This window comes from Spodoptera frugiperda, chromosome 22 (genome assembly GCF_023101765.2).
Source record: "Spodoptera frugiperda isolate SF20-4 chromosome 22, AGI-APGP_CSIRO_Sfru_2.0, whole genome shotgun sequence".
NCBI lineage: Eukaryota > Metazoa > Arthropoda > Insecta > Lepidoptera > Noctuidae > Spodoptera > Spodoptera frugiperda.
Window position 1 is genome coordinate 3878437 of NC_064233.1, and position 17241 is coordinate 3895677.

At 35.3% G+C, this 17241-nt stretch overlaps 2 protein-coding genes and 1 non-coding gene across 3 annotated transcripts; 1 reads left to right on the plus strand and 2 right to left on the minus strand.

The window, feature by feature from the left end:
* Positions 1 to 488: 488 nt before the first annotated feature.
* Positions 489 to 595, minus strand: LOC118280134 (U6 spliceosomal RNA). The gene has a single exon (XR_004784081.1). It is a non-coding gene; the product is annotated as a U6 spliceosomal RNA (small nuclear RNA).
* A 2354-nt stretch (positions 596 to 2949) lies between these two features.
* Positions 2950 to 9202, minus strand: LOC118279945 (protein CDV3 homolog). The gene is made up of 5 exons (XM_035599808.2): positions 8874 to 9202; positions 6184 to 6348; positions 5006 to 5134; positions 4336 to 4519; positions 2950 to 3716 (listed from the first exon to the last, which is right to left on the minus strand). Exons 1-4 carry the CDS (start codon positions 9048 to 9050, stop codon positions 4340 to 4342), a joined length of 651 nt encoding a protein of 216 aa, XP_035455701.1. The 5' UTR covers positions 9051 to 9202; the 3' UTR covers positions 2950 to 3716; positions 4336 to 4339.
* A 23-nt stretch (positions 9203 to 9225) lies between these two features.
* On the plus strand, positions 9226 to 14629 carry LOC118279544 (uncharacterized). The gene is made up of 4 exons (XM_050702463.1): positions 9226 to 9246; positions 10076 to 10265; positions 12149 to 12270; positions 14530 to 14629. Exons 1-4 carry the CDS (start codon positions 9226 to 9228, stop codon positions 14542 to 14544), a joined length of 348 nt encoding a protein of 115 aa, XP_050558420.1. The 3' UTR covers positions 14545 to 14629.
* The last annotated feature ends 2612 nt before the right edge of the window (positions 14630 to 17241 follow it).

Here is a 17241-nt window from a genome sequence, read left to right on the forward strand (position 1 = left end):
ATTTGAAAACTCAGTAGTAGCACGAAGTCTGAATTTGTGCCCAGTAGGTAGGTATATGGCAATAGGCTCACCCACTATTCATGGGACTTATAACACAAATGGTGACAGTTGGTGTACATTGTACAATATAGGTAATCAAAGATTGTACAGTGGCATTACGTGCAGTAATGTGCATCTCTGCCTACCACTTTTGGGATAAAACGCGTGATGATACGATACGTATTTAAAATGAATAAAATCCCTGTCTCACGTATTTCTCCTATTTTTCAGTAGATAATATTTTTTTTAGAAATACGTTGCCCAACAGTAGTATTTCTCTCACGTATCGTTATGATGAAAAACACATTGTATACAAGTTCACATTCACTCTTCTAATATGTAATTGAACATACTTAAGTTAAAAAAATAAACAATCACTTTTGTTTTTAGTCACGGATTTACCAAAAATAAATAATTATTATAAATTCTATCCTTAGCGAAATTCTTCAAAAAATGTGGAACGCTTCACGATTTTGCGTGTCATCCTTGCGCAGGGGCCATGCTAATCTTCTCTGTATCGTTCCAATTTTAGTATATGTACTGCCGAAGCAAGTACGGTTGCCGAGCACGAATTTTAGTACATTAGGCACCAAACAACAAAAATGTTGATATCGCGATTTAGAGTTTTGTGTTATATTTCTTAAAATCTTTAATAAAATAAGGTCAAACCCACTTTTAATTACAATATTTACTACTAATATATTTTTTATTATAAAATATCACGAAATATCTTACAATAATATATAAAAATTGGAAAAATACATGTTTTAAATAATATTTTTATTACAGCGCCATCTACAAATTCTGTTGGAACTATTCTACTCAATGTGGTACGTCCTATCAGTGTTGTTCCTTATTCAACAATAGATGGCGCTAGTTACACGTAATACGTTTCTAGATATGAACGACAGATGTCGTTGATATTGTATATTTTACCGACTTTCAAAAAAGGAAACGGTTCTCAATTCTAACGATAAATAACAGCAGCAGTTGTAAAAAGGGACCCGTGTACCTGGAACTAGGCAGACAACGTCCTTGTAGTCAGATAAATAGACTTAAAATAAGTTAGTTTCTCAATTTGATTATTATGTACATATTGTTTTTGGTTTGGTCACGGATAACTTCGGCGTTTATGTACCGATTTTTTATTTAGTAAACAAATGAAGCTCCTGACGCATTTTTGGCGTATGGTCCGAGATCCCAGAGCTGTCAGACATATCTTATTTTTACAAGCATTTAACCTTCGGCTTACAGTAGTCTTGTATGTACTTTTTAATGCCTTAATGTTTGTAAAGCTTGCCGAGTGACACCAGCGCAGGTACCAGGTGAGAAAGGTAACTAAAAATTAGACTCACTTAACTTAAATTTTTATGTCTGATTTTTATATATGTTTTGTAGAATATTACTCTGAAATCATATTTAAAAAATCAGACATTTTCCATGGACCAAAACTTTTATCAGACGCTATAAAGCTCTAAAAAATAGTGCGCCTTACAAAATTGTAATAGCAATATATGTGAGGTTGGAGAGAAATATCTTTTCGGCAAAGCAGTAGCACATTTGTAACATTCACGATGGTAATCACGTTCGTGCAAATTATCTGGTAAAACTATGATGATTTCATGATTTGACAGACGGCTTAAAGCTCTAAAAAATAGTGCGCCTTACAAAATTGTAATAGCAATATATGGTGCCCCTGTAATGCAAAACAGTAGTACAAATCATCATAGTTTTACCAGATAATTTGCACGAACGTGATTATTATCGTGAATGTTACAAATGTGCTACTGCTTTGCCGAAAAGATATTTCTCTCCAACCTCACATATATTGCTATTACAATTTTGTAAGGCGCACTATTTTTTAGAGCTTTATAGCGTCTGATAAAAGTTTTGGTCCATGGAAAATGTCTGATTTTTTTAAATATGATTTCAGAGTAATATTCTACAAAACATATATAAAAATCAGACATAAAAATTTAAGTTAAGTTAGTCTAATTTTTAGTTACCTTTCTCACCTGGTACCTGCGCTGGTGTCACTCGGCAAGCTTTACAAACATTAAGGCATTAAAAAGTACATACAAGACTACTGTAAGCCGAAGGTTAAATGCTTGTAAAAATAAGATATGTCTGACAGCTCTGGGATCTCGCTCTAGTACTGTGGTATGTTACCGAACGCGGATTCACTCGAGACACATTGTTAATTTCTATTATATTCTATCTCAATCAGTCAAGTGCTGTTTCACTAATTCCATTCCGAAATCATTAATCATATTTTATATAGTTATACAAATACAGATACCGTACCGTTGTTATAATTGTAGGCATTTTTACATTAAAAGAAAAATATCGTCACTGAGACACGGATTATTTAAGATTTGCACATTTAAGTCGGCTCATATGACGGAACATGCTTCGCGTATTATCAATCGCGAAACGCCAGAACATACAAATGTATAGAAAAACACTTAACCGTCCACACTCAACCGATGATACGTTAGTGCGACCTATGATACGCTCGACGTACTTTATGTCAGAACCTTCTGTCTGTTCTTTTCCATCAGAGATGTGCTATGGTATGTTGCTGTGGATGCGTTTGGCTTCCACCAATCATATTCATTGGTACGTTACATATAGCTTATCACTGGTGGAAACAGACTCAACTAAGCTGTTTTTATAGGGAATACGTGCTATGGATGGCTTCCCTACTATAGATACATCGCATACTCTAGAAGCTCATCTTACTCGCACAGCTACATAGCTTAGTATCAATGGAAATGGTCACATAGTTTTACAGCTTAGTTATTACATTTTCGTAGCATAGCAACATCTTTGCTAGAAAAGCACCATTTTATGAAGCCACTGTGAGTCAACGGAAAACGACTATCGTAAGATTAGTAAATAAAAGAGACATTAGTTTTAAATACATAATTTATTTCTATGGTACAAGATATTTCCAATGATTTGCTGTAACAGAATTTATAATTGAAATATCAAAACAAATGTACAATGTGGTCACCGGAGCGCTTTACGTTAATACCAAAATGTTTTTCATTTTTATAACAATTTCGTTTAAATATAAAAATCTATATTCCACGCTTGGTTTATTGATTATCAACACTTTTATATAATCAGGATTGCATATAAATAATTCCACCAATATTTTTTTTCCCTAAATGTCCATTTACACGCATACGAGACACATTTTTTTATTATTTATTTATCAATATAAACATAAAAAATAACAAATCGCACATTCATTTCTTGTTTTACACTTTTTTTAAGACAGTTGCCGTGTTGTGTGTGTAAGTGTTTAAACGTGTTTCTTACATAGTAATGTACCGAAAGCACTTTAGGCGATTATTTATTGTCTACAATTCATACGAATGGGACGTCGAAATGTTGTATCGATTGTTAATCGATTTGTTACTGGCTTAACAAATAACAGCACTGTAGAGAAGTAAAAAGAGATTTAGATTTAGAACAGTCTCATAGTTAGCAACTGTCTAGCCGCCATGGAGGTGGGTCCTGCATGGGGCTACATAGAAATGCATATTGTTCATTCTGTATGAGTGTGTGTTGTGGTAAATATTGTATATGCTATGCGCCAGGCTTCGCTTACAAGTCCATAATGACACTTCACTTTACTGCAGCGTATCACGTTGTGGGGTTTGTGTTACCTGCAGACAAACAAACGAGATTTTTGTGAGACAAGAATTTACTTTAAACTACATACTTTCCATTAATGCAAAAAAAGACATACTGCATGAGTATTGAGGAATGATATGAAAGAGTAGGGTATTTGTGATAGGAATAAATAGGATGTAGTTTGACAGGGGAGAGTGAAAGAAAGAATATTGCGTAATTTCCAAATAACAATTATCTTTGTAGGATATGATGGTAAACAAGCAAACAGGTCACATAGACATCTGCATTACCAGAGGAGTTACAAGTGCGTTGTCAGCTTTTTAGAGATTAGGGATAGGGAAAAAGCAGACATCTCATAACTACAACATACATACATAACCTCACACGCCTGTCTCCCATGGGGTAGGCAGAGACAATGGAACACCGATTACTATGATTCTTACACCTCTTTCGCTTCATCAACAGTCATCAGTCTTTTCATGTAACTGATACGGCGCATTCCAATAACCTACCGATCGGTAGATTTGCCTACCAGCGGTAGAATTTTGACACATTTTGTATGGAGCTTATGTCAAAATTCTACCGCTGGTAGGCAAATCTACCGATCGGTAGGTTATTGGAATGCGCCGTAAGTGTTGTGTTGCTACGTACCTGGCTAGCTATCATCCTGCAGCGAGGTGAATCGGTTCCCGAGCGCGAGCTGGTGTCTCGGCGCGGCGATGTCGCGGTCCCGCGCGGCGCCGCCGCCCGCCGTGCTCCAGCCGCCGCCGCCGCGCTTCGTGCTCGCGCCCAGCACCGGGAAGTAGTCGTCGTTGTGGATGTCTGGCGCGTGCTTCTGGAAACGCGAATAATTCAACAATTTAATTATACGCAATTAGATTTACATGAACAACAAATACATAACATTTCGACTTTCTTCACCCGAGGTATGGTAACACCCATTTTTTAACAGTTTTTCTCGAGTCCCAAGTAACCCATGGGGTGAGTTTACTACCATGGACCATACCATGTACATCGATAAAAACTACATGGTGGAAATCAATAACTGATCTTACTTCAAAATCTCTGGACCAATCTAATCTTCACCTTTTGACAACAGAAAATCCATAAAAATTGATTTTAATCTTCAGATTACGGCTATCAGAGATCTTTTATGAAAAATAAGGCAAACATGCAAACTGATCACCTGTTGGTAAGCAATCAGCACCCATCGATAGCCGCAACACCAGAGGAATCACAAATGTGCGTTGCCGACCTTAAAGTCACTAGTCTCTTTATTAAAATTGTGATATAAAATAAAGAACACTTCTTTCTATCTTACCGTACTCCTGCGCACGTTCTCGATGGGTCGCTGGCGTGAGGAGGGCGGCACGTAGGCCGCGGGCTTGGTCTCGCGCGGCTTCGGCTCCTCCACCGGCGCCGGCGCAGGGGTCTCTGCTTCCGGCTGTTGCTGGAATTTAACATCAAATTATTATTATTTTAAAACATAATCATCAAAACCCTGTGAGAATCCACTGTTGGGCTCCTCTACCAAAGATGGAGATTTTTTTATGGAATAACGAACGAGCCGGTTAACGGATCACTTGATGGTAAGCAATCGCCGCCGCCCATGTACTCTTGAAACACTAAAAGCGTTACAAGTGCGTTGCCGACCTTTTCAGAGTTAGGAATTTAAGAGTTGTTGAGGAATTGGAGAGTAGCATAATCTCCACTCATGGCCAGAAAGTTGTGATATTGTAGCTTTGAAATCCTTGCTCGGCAATCAAGGTTTAGGCCTCTCGACCCACAAAACTACTTTTAATCAAAGTGAAGCAAATAACACATCTAACAAATGAATAACTGATGCTAGAGTTTGTTAAAAACAAGAAGGATTTATTTGACATGCAAATTCGGAACACTGGTAGGTGGGATATACGAAAGTCACCTTTACTGCTTACGTAATAATGTCAAAGAAGGTCAAGGTCATTGTCCTGTTATAGTTGATGCATCATATAAGTCAAATAAATTGAATTCATCAGCAGCCGACTGCTAGACTATGAGCCTCCTCTACTTATTGCAGACTGGCTATAATCTAAATATAGGGCAGACAGTTTTAAAAAGTAACAAGTTTAGATTTATTATCAAGTGCTGCTACCTGGTCTCTGTCAAATGTGTAATCCCTTAGTCGGCTCCCAAAACGTTCAGGGAACACTTACCTGACTTTCTAAACTTGGCAATTTTATTTATGGTATAAGCCGGTAAACCAGCATACGGATCACCTGATGATAAGCAATCGACGCCACCCAAGGAGTAGCCAACCAAGATTAAAGGTGCTGTTGCCTGTCCAGCAGTTGCTGGTTATACTTAAAGAGACTCAAGTCCAACAATTTGCCATCAAACATTCAGTTTTATTATTCAAAACTAGTGTTTTAAATGATAAAACTTACAATAAAACAAGTATCTATGTATTCCTAAAAACCTCATGGTAAGCAACTAGTACTCCTCCAAAACTATACTCACAGGCTTGTTCCACGGTCCCTTGACTTTGCCTCCCTCAGGCGCCGCGTCCTCCGAGGCGGAGTCGCGGCCGGACTCCGGCTGTCCGTTGCCGCCCTGCAGCACCTGGATCTTCAGCCCGGTGTAATCCTTCACCGGCTCCTCGTACTCCTTCCATTCCTCTTCCTCCTGAAACATTTTCATGATGATTTAGTTACCAGTTTCTTGTGTAGATGGAATATTGGCAATTGTGACTAGTTATGTACTACGCCGGACATGGGTGTCCCCAAAACACCAACTTAGTTAGCTACTTGGTATGACAACTATTTTGTTATTATTAATTTTAATATAACTAATGACTATCCTTACTATGATCATAGGTATAGGTGTAAGTTTTTACTTTTTTATTTGTCTTTTAAACATTCTTTTTATAATTTTTTTTTTTTTGGTGTTTTGATATTTGGCCGCTTCTCACCTGGTGGTAAGCGATGATATGGACTACGATAGAGCATGTCTGCCCATGAGCAACCTATTCACTCGGGCTTTGAAGACACCCAGGTTTTTTATCTATCTATCAGACTAGAGAGTGATCCCACTTTTTTTCTTTAATCACATGGGTGAAACCATGAGCTGAAAGCTAGCAATATGTATTTCACAAGCAACATTATTAATCAAAATCTCATTTTAGACTTAGGCCATCCACAAAAAGTCTTTGTAATCGCACACAAGTCATTAAAAAGTACTTAAAATGCCAATTAACCAAAGCAGCTCACAAAATGAGCAGTTTTTCCAAATAATTTAGTAGAACATTAATTGAGACCATTATCAGAAAGTAATTTAATAACGATATACATTAGCTAAACGATCAACAAATATTACTAATTAGTTATTCAATATGGAGCTTATCAATATTTTCCAAACAATCACATTTCTATTTGTATAATGTTATTGTAAGTCCAGGATTTTATCACCACTACTGCCACTACCATTAGCCAGAATATTATGATGTTCATTATTTTTTAGGGGTTTGCATACAATCCTCATGCTTAGCAGATGGTTTGGGGATCACCAGTTAAGTCACCAGACATTTAAAAGACACTGCTATCAAACTCTCAATGGGTGGTTGCAGTTTTAAGACTTTTTTTTTTTAAGTGGGTTGAAATCATCCAATGACTATTCCGGCCATGGGCGAGGAGAAAGGATTCAGGCAGACAAGACTCTTACTGACTAAAAACTGATTCTTTCTCCTGCTTTGCCCTGATAACCTGTTACATTGTCCGCAGCTCCAGATTTTAAGAGATATTTGGGTCCCTATCTTCTCATACAACAAACAGATACTAAAAATGTTTACTTATTCTATTAATAAATACTCTTTACATCTTACACACTGGCCTTACACAACCATAGACAAAGCTAGACCCTGATCATGTAATAAAAAAATAACAAAGGATTGAATATAACATTATAATGAGCTATTTAACATAAAAAATATAATGCACATATTCTATATGGTTTTAGAATACATCAAAATGTAATATGTTATGTATTAAGACATGAATAATGTTGATAATGTGTAGATCACACTTTCAATATCAAAACATATTCAATTGTATATTTTATGCATTATATCCTTCTTGGTGTTTCTAAGACGACATGCAAATGTGTTTTTTACACAGTCCAATGCATGAAATATTAAAGAATTGTGTTGAAAAGGATTATCAATAGATTTTTATATAACAGAGGCGGGCAAACAAGTTATAAAGTGTAGCCTGTATCTATCGGAACCATCCTAGATGTTTTTCGCACATTGCCAACTGCGCAAAAAAATACCATGCTACTGGAAAATACCATGCTGCTAAATTTGGGTTTCAATAACATTCAAGCCTCATTAATGTTATTCATACCTATGACGAAATTGTTTTTAAATGTTATTAAATACCACACCACGAATATAACTTTATCTTAATTTATTATTTTCCTTGAACACTACATTTAATATAGCCAGTGACACAGTTGAGTTGTCACATTGTCAATATGAATACATAAATAACAATTTATAATTGTTTACATAAGCATGTTTGTTATTGTATTCAGTCAAGATTAAACCTTCTTGGAAACAATAAAGGATAAGGGCTGTATTTGGCTGTATACACATTCCCTTTGCCTTGAACTTATGTGTGAATTAAAAATGTATGGATCATGTAAAATATGTCTATGGGCAGCATAACTACACAAAAGAAATGTTTGTTTTCTATATTGAACTTATCTCAGATTGAGCTCAAGTTGCAACGCGTGGTATTTATTAGCACAAACCACAATTGCTTGCTAAGAAAAATTTACATATACCCAACTTTCTTTTATCAAATATTTAACATAACCTATATACACCCTCAATACAATGACACTGCATTTCAAACTTCATCTGTCGAGACACGACCGTATAAAATCATAATCGCAACTAATGTATTCGAGCATTTGAGAAAATTGTGCTCGAAATTAGGCTATGATTGTCGACCTACAAAAATGGCTAGATTTTCATGCGAAACCAGGTCATACGGTACAGAGGTTTGATAGATAGACAACAGACATTAGTCATCGGAGAAATAAAGAGGCCTGCACTAATCTTCAAGAGAGAACACGAAATCACCACGACACAAAGATGTCACGAAAGTCTTGAAACAATGATAAAAATGTATGTAAATACAAAAACTCACCCCAGCTCTGCCTCCTTCTTCTCCTTCTTGGACCGGCCGCTCTTTCTTTGGCCTTACATCTGATTTTTGTTTGGGGTCGTCCAATTTTTTGGCTAACTCATCAGCCGTCGCGAACTTCTTTATAGCCTTCGACTTTTTGCGATCCTTCTTGGCAAAGAAATCATCTAAGTCTGCCATTTCAAAATTAGATTTTGGATTTAAAGATTTACTCTGGTAACTACAGTAATATTGGAGCTAAACGTAAAGGGGGAAAATGAGCCCCCGAAAAGTGAAATGATTTCTGTAGCAAGCGTGGCCGACTGTTTCTTTTTTTTAAAATGGCAGATTCTGTGTTGCCACTTTATAACACAATATGTCACATAAAAATTGCCAAGTAGAAAATAAAATAACTACCGTTGCTCTCAGTTCAAGGAAAATCTGCAATTTATTTGTTAAATAAATACAATAATTAAATCAAAAAGTACATATATTAATCGAAATAAAATATATAAACTATTCGTAATAATTTATTATTAGAGTTTGAGCTTCAGATCCATAGTTTTATAACGTATAATAAAGTTAACACTATACTTTTAAATAATAAGTTTGGCTGTTGCACCTAAAACAAGGAAAATGTACAAAAAATCAATTCTCACTTGTTTGCCAGTACGCTACAAATATTTTTGGACAATTTTCCTTCCTTAAAATGAGACACAGGTTGTGTTGTTGTCATTTCGAAAACATCGACGTTTCTAAAACTACTACAGTGAAAATATAAGTGCTGTTTAAAACTATATACTTTAGAAAAAAATTTGGACCCTAAGGACTCAACACCCCAAGAACTGCGTGATAATAATTCATATTGAGAATACTTTGAAATAATAACATCCCAATAAAACTTAACTCTATGAAAACTAGGCAATGCGCAATATCTAAGCGTAGTTGGCCACATCATCGCTTACTACCAGGCTAGGCCAGGTGAGATGGTTACCAAATTATTAAGTATATATTTAAAAAAAAAACTAATCTAATACTCAGCTCTAAATAAAACGAAGCAAAAACCCAGACACAACACAACACGTCTAAATTCCTTCCTCACCCACAGCATTACAATCCAATCACTTTGCAAAGGCTTCATTTCACATAAACATTACTATACTAACTCAATCAATTTAACATCGACGGGTTATACCAACGAATGAGCTTCGTTGAAACGTATTCAGTCCTTATCAAGTAGCCGGTCAAACCCAATATCCAATACTTTATCTTATCTACACTTTACCTGGCCATTTTGTAAGTTAAAGAACAAAATTCAACATGTTGGGTCCTTTGGCGAGAATTTCGAACCAATCTGGCAGGAATGTGATGAGGAGTTTCATCAGGAATGGATCCAATGGTGGAATCCCTGGAGAGGTACGTGGATTTTCAAAATTATCTTCTGTTACGTAATTACTAGGCCTATTTAGGTTGAGAATTTCAAGTGTCTAAGCCACGTTTTTGGTGATACTATAGGTGTCTTTAAGCCCCGAGTGAATAGATTGCTTATGACCAGGCGAGATAGTGGTTAAAAGTCGACCCATTTAATATAAAAAATAGGTTTTAATTATTAATTTTCATTACTTGTAATGTTCGCTAATTACTAGATATTTTATACGTGTCTAGAATTTCTTAGCTGTTAGCTAGCTTCATATTTACCTTCTAGAGCTTATGGATAAGTAATACCCCATATTTCATGGATGTTCTATGAGGCACATCCTTAGTCCAACCATAATAGTTACATTAAGTACTCTAAAATTTGAATTTCAACAACCGTAGGACTTTAAACTACTGTTTTAGATATAGACATCGAAAGTTTCAAAATATTTTCTGCAACTGAATTAATTTGTAGCTCGTAACATTAAGGAACCAGCAACTAACTCGAAAATCTAGTAATTTTCTCGTAAAAGTAAATCCTAAAACCATATTGCATGGACAGAATAAACCCTAGAATTAAAACAAATTGACTAAAGTACTCATAACCACTAAGGGATGTCGAAGAATGTTTGTTAAAAAATAATAACCATGAAGTTAGTTCACTTGTATATCATATATCTTGTATATCATATTTTAACAAGATTCCTTATAATTTCTACGTTTAATTCATCTTAAAACAATCATTCTTTATTCACTTGAGTTAATTAGTCATAACATCGAAGGCTGAAGCACTGAGCTGTTTGAATGCATGTTTACACAGTGCTGTGTTTGTTAAACCACATAATACCTAGGTATGTTTTGCTGCCCAGTATTTGCGTATAACCTGGCCATAGGCATGTTATTACAATCAGTCGTAAAATCTTATCGAATGGGACCAATTTAATTGAATTCGTATTAAGGAAAAACATAAGTATCAAAGAGACCTATTTCGTGTTATATACACACTACCGAAATAATATCTAAGCTACGAGATATGACCGGAGTTGACAGACTACGTAACAGGTTACCGAGGCTCCAGCTTAAAGCAGGAGAAGGAAAGGGTGATTTTAAGTCAGTAATCGTCTGACAACGTCGCCTTTTTTATGAAATAGAGGGCAAACGAGCAGATGGGTCACCTGATGGTAAGCGATCAGCGCCGCCCATGGACACTCGCAACACCATAGGCCCTCAAAAAAGGCTATGAGATAGGAATTTAACGTTTACTTACACTATGTATTTCTGAAAAAGATAAAGGTTGTTGCATATTTACCCAAAAAAAAATATCAAAAATCCTATATAAAATGTAAAAAATTTGAAGGGAACGTTGACGAGGATTATGAATCCCTGATATTCACATCACACATCAATAGCTCGGAACAGTCTAGTGCTGGACTATGGTCATTATAAGACCATTAGAACTTGAAACAGGTTATTTACCATGTTTATTGAACTGAATCAGTTCATCCGTGATCATGGCGCTTGCAGTGCCGAAATATCGGAAACCAATAGTAATTAATACACACACACCTAACGTCACGCCTTTTATCCCCGAAGGGGTAGGCAGAGGTGCACATTACATACATAGCGTAATACCACTGTACAATGTTCACCCACTTTTCACCATTTATGTTATAAGTCCCATGTAATAGAGGGTGTGCCTATTGCCATATCCTAGACACAATTCGATAGAATTTAATAAACATGTTAAATATCCCGTTTCATGTTCTAATGATATTGTTGGTGACCACAGAATAAAAAAAATTCTATATTCCGTGTTGGTGACCATGTAAGTTTAAAAAAATATATAAGATCATGTTTCTAAAATGGCCACCATTTTATTCCAGAACCTTCCATTCGACATCCACAACCGCACGCGCCTCACTCTGAACTTCTTTTGGTTCGTGGGCACCGGTATCGCGGCTCCGTTCGTCGTGCTATGGCATCAGATGAACAAGAACTAAACTTCGTAAGTTTATTTTTAACTTTTTTGTTAGATAACTACTCGTATCGTGACATAATTTTATTAAGTGTGGGAGAGCCATGCTTCGGCACGAATGGGCCGGTTCGACCGGAGTTATACCACAGCCTCATAGAAAACCGACGTGAAACAACCCTTGCGTTGTGTGAATGAGGTTACCCAATTACCCCTATTTCCCAATCTTCCCAATTCCCCAACAACCCTTAAATTCTTAACCTGAAAAGGCTAGCAACGCACTTGTAACGCCTCTGGTGTTTCGGGTGTTCATAGGCAGTGACGGTAACTCACCGTCAGGTCATCCTGTTGCTCGTTTACCGGCTTACACTAAAAAAACATACTAACTTGATTGAAAATAACAACATAATAAAGAGTCATAGTAGAGGTCTCGGTGACCTTAATTAGTTCACGTAAGTAAGCTGTAATTTTCAATTAATTTAATTTAAAATAATTAATTCTAGACGTGTGGATAGGTTAATCTGGCTACTATGCATCATATCGTGGATTCAATTCTCGCATGGAAATATTGATTGTCTAATTAAAAAATGACTCTTCTAAGTCTGATTGTCTATGTCTACATTTATTTTAATACCACGAGGAGGATCTAGGAAAGCAAAGGTTATAAGCTCCAAATAAAATAAAACATCGTTAAATACGTCGAGACAGAATGTCCCAAACGACTCATAAAAAACAGTCCATCACACTTACAACAAGACATGTAAAATAATTACAGACACAACACCAATCCAATTAATTTCATGTTAATTAAATTGATACAAAAATGTATTAACAGCTATTCATTTATGGGACACACCTAGAGCTGTAGACACATCACCTCACAACTTTATTTCGATAGGTAAACAACTCTATTGATGCGACACACGCAAATATTTGCATAGGTATCGCAGGTACAGGCAAAAGCTTTTACGTGAATGTATTATGTTTTATTAAGTAAACATTATTAGATAGATTGACACAGATTTACTATTATAATAGATGCCTTTATCAGTATGAATATTATCTAGTTGATAATTGTGTCAGTTAAAAGTAAAGTTATAGAGCTTTCGAATCCAATCGTTATTGTGTGAAGCAGTGCCTCTGAAGCTGAAGCTCTGCATTTGTTTAACTAATAAATAAATAATTACTTTATATCTTTATAATATTTTTTATAATTCGGTGAGTAATAAATAATTGTGTGGTTATATTTTTATAATAACTATCGTGCTACATACTAAATGAACTAAAAAAATCACGGTTTACTCACATACTTTAATGGAGAAAAGCTCTACTACAAATTTTCTTCATAGAGCTTTTCTCCATTAATTTATGTTATAACGTGCATAAATCGTCATTTTTTAGTTAAATGTGTGGTTTATTTGAATTTTAATACTACCATTAACCGACGAGTATGCATGTAAAGATTGATGACTGTTGATGAAGCGAAAGAGAATCGTAGCAATCGGCGTTCCATTGTCTCTGTCTCTCCCCATGGGAGACAGGCGTGAGGTTATGTATGTAATACTACCTTTATTCGTGTTTATTTAAGTTAATATTTGTCCTTACGTCTGCCAATTAGCGCAAATTAACTTGAGAAGTACCTAATCGCGTCGTGTGTCTATGTAGGTAGTGTAGGTATGTAGTTATAGTGTTTAAATGGTTAGGTGTCTGGCTACGCCATTCTCAAACGCTATAAAACTTGACTCCTTATTGCTGAGGCGACCGCAATGGCAATGAGTTATCTTGGCTGCCATCGCCCGACTATAACTAAATGTATACGATTTGTGTCGTACATATTGTGTTAAAAATGGTTTTTGATGTTTTTATTCAGTAACAGCTAAAGATCCTAATAACTCTTTGTACAAAAATGTAAAAACATAAATTTAAAAAAGCCTTGCTCTACACTTGGCATTTCTCCTGTATAGTGGCTACATACAATTTACGTATAAATTATAGATGGGGACAAACAATTGCACATATTATTCATTATAATCATACCCGGGGCAACAATGTAAGGATCTCACAAAATAATCATAAGAAGTATCGTTTGAAAAAAAACCCGCGAGCCGCGGTACTTTGCATAGCAGCCGAACTAGCCACTGCACTAATCAAGTATCGATTCACACTGAAATATATTTTATGATAAATAGCATAATTTTAAACTAATTAAGTTGAAAGTATATGCAAAATACATAATGCAGTCTTAGTTTCAGTAGGTAATGAGGCTCAAAATATGTATTGTTTTGATTTCAGGTACACTCCAGCTGAACAAAGTTAAACTGAATTATTAATTTAATAATTTTGTTACTAGCTATGTAGATAAATCTCAAATATAAGTGATAGAAAATAAAAACAGCAGTTTCATTTCAATATTTTTTGCAAGTTACAGATGCGTTCATTTCAAAAGCTACCACGAAACAAAACAATTGGAACGTTTCGGTAGTTTTTATAAAAAAAAATAACACCACTTTTCGTGAAGTGAAGGAAATCGAATTTTCTGTATTTCGTGAGATTTGTCAAAGAAATCTTATTTCAGCAAAATGTTTGCTCCCATTGCTCGTATTTCCAACAAACTGGGCAGGAATGTGATCACCACCATGGTGAGGAACCACTCGAACGGTGGTATCCCCGGAGAGGTAAGTTCTAAATTCAAAATTTTACGTCATTACATAATCTTGAAATGCGTCAATTGTTTTTATTAGAATTAAAATCATATTTAATTTATTAAACCGTGTTAATTGCACTTTTAGTAATTATACATAATCATATTCTTCATTGATCAGACACCTAAACTAATTCGTGCCAAAAATTTCATAGGTTAAGTTCCCTGTCTAAACCAAATCTTATTTGTATAGAATATTGCCCAATCAGCAAAATAAAAGATATCTATTCATTATATCGTCTCGTAATAAACCAACATACCTTAAAATCAATACTAAACATTGACAACACGAAAAAAATCTAATGTAATGTAATGTGTTTATGATTTTTTTTGCAAAATAATTTCAGAACCTGCCCTTCGACATCTCCAACCGCTACAAGCTGACGGTCTACTTCATCGCATTCTTTGGCTCCGGCTTGGCTGCCCCCTACCTGATCTGCCGCCATCAACTCCTTAAGAAGTAAGAAACTTGTTAAGTGTTATCAAATCATGTGATTAAACAAGTCAATATAGAAACTAAGTTTAATGTTTCAAAACAAAAAACTTCTAGAACCATACCTAATCTAAATAAATAAGTGTGGTCCTCCATTTTTAAGTCAGGTAATATACCCACAACATTCTCCCTAGTCTGAAAAATACTATGCTGAAAACTGCATCAATTCATGCACCGCTTAGCTCCTCTCCGCTCCTGTCTAATAAACTGTGTCAGTGGAAACACGGCCTTATTAAATCATTTGGCTAAACAAGTCAATATAACTATTTAACTTCAATATTATAAAAGTGGAAGTTTGTTTGGATGTTTGTATGTCAATTATGTTAAAAATACTGAAGGGATGGCACGCAGACATGGTATGAGCTGATTTGGGTGATTGTATCCTTGTTATCCCATGGGAATGAGGGTAATGCCACTAGTACAAGCTAAAAAATTAATAAATTCAAATACTTTTGAACAGATTTTCATTCAATTTGCCCTTATTTATATGGATGTTAATCAATCAATAAGCCCTTTATCCTAAACTTAACACTTTAAATGCCACAGGGGTCACCGGTGACCGACGTTAGCGGAGGTTTTGCCTTCAACAGTTTTCTATTGGCAGTCAATGACTTAAGTAGCTGTGGAAGATATGTTTCCCCTGTTTAGAGGATATCTTTAAGTATTTATATGAATGTATTCATAAAAAAGGATAAACTAGCTTATGTTGGAAAACTAATGCTGTAGGACATAAGGGGTAAAATTTAAACATTCATGTTTATAGAAATGAAATACCTCTAGACTGTGCAGCACCCCACCCTCTAGTTAATAAAACTATATCTAATCTATAGCCTCATCTAGTTATTTAAGAGATTGACATGTAAAAGAGTTACATTGTAACCTATTTGCAAAATAAATATCATTTATTTATCATTTAATTTTATAACTTTAATCTTGCTAATATTATTAATGGAAAAGTTTATGTGTTTCTGTGTATGTTTGTTACACACATCACATCAAAATGGCAAAAGGGATCAGGTTGACATTTGAAACAGTGGTGGATTATGGTCTGGAATAATACAGGCTATTTTCCCATGAGTATGTGGGCAAAGCCAATCAAAACTGATGACTGTTGATGAAGCAAAAGAAGTATGTAAGATGCGTAACAATTGGGGTTCCATTGCCTCCGTCTACCTTTATGGGACACAGGTGTGACTGTGTGAGTTACGTATGTTATGTAGAAACTAATCATTAGTTACCATTTAAAAAAAATGGTATAATAATAAAAATGTGTCTTGTGTATATGGTGGTATAATAATGAATATTATTTGTAATTGTTTTTTCTTTTTTCAGGTAAAGCTTCAACCATCTGTGTTATTGCATCAAAATGTCTTAGGTTTAAGCTAGCAAAGTGTACAATATAATCATATTTATGATTTAATAAATTCCGTTCTAGAATTAACTGTTTTTTTTCTCTTTGGTGTAGCAAGTATATTCATCAACTTCAGTTTTAACTACATATTTCCATTTGTTTTGGTTGGGAGAACCCACTATGACTTCTCACATGGAGCATTTTATAATAAGAACTAGATATTTCTTGATTTCTTGAGGCAACGAAACTTGTGATAAGAACAAAAATATTATAATAAAATTACTGCAGTATTAAGGTTGGCCGTCTTTTTACCCGACTGCGCCAGAAGGAGGGTTATGTTTTTCGAGTGTATGTATGTATGTATGTATAATTGTTTGGCACGCTCTGCAGCCTAAACGGCTTGATGGATTTTGACTTGAGAGGTGTCGTTGGATTCGTATTTACTGTGAGAGTGACACT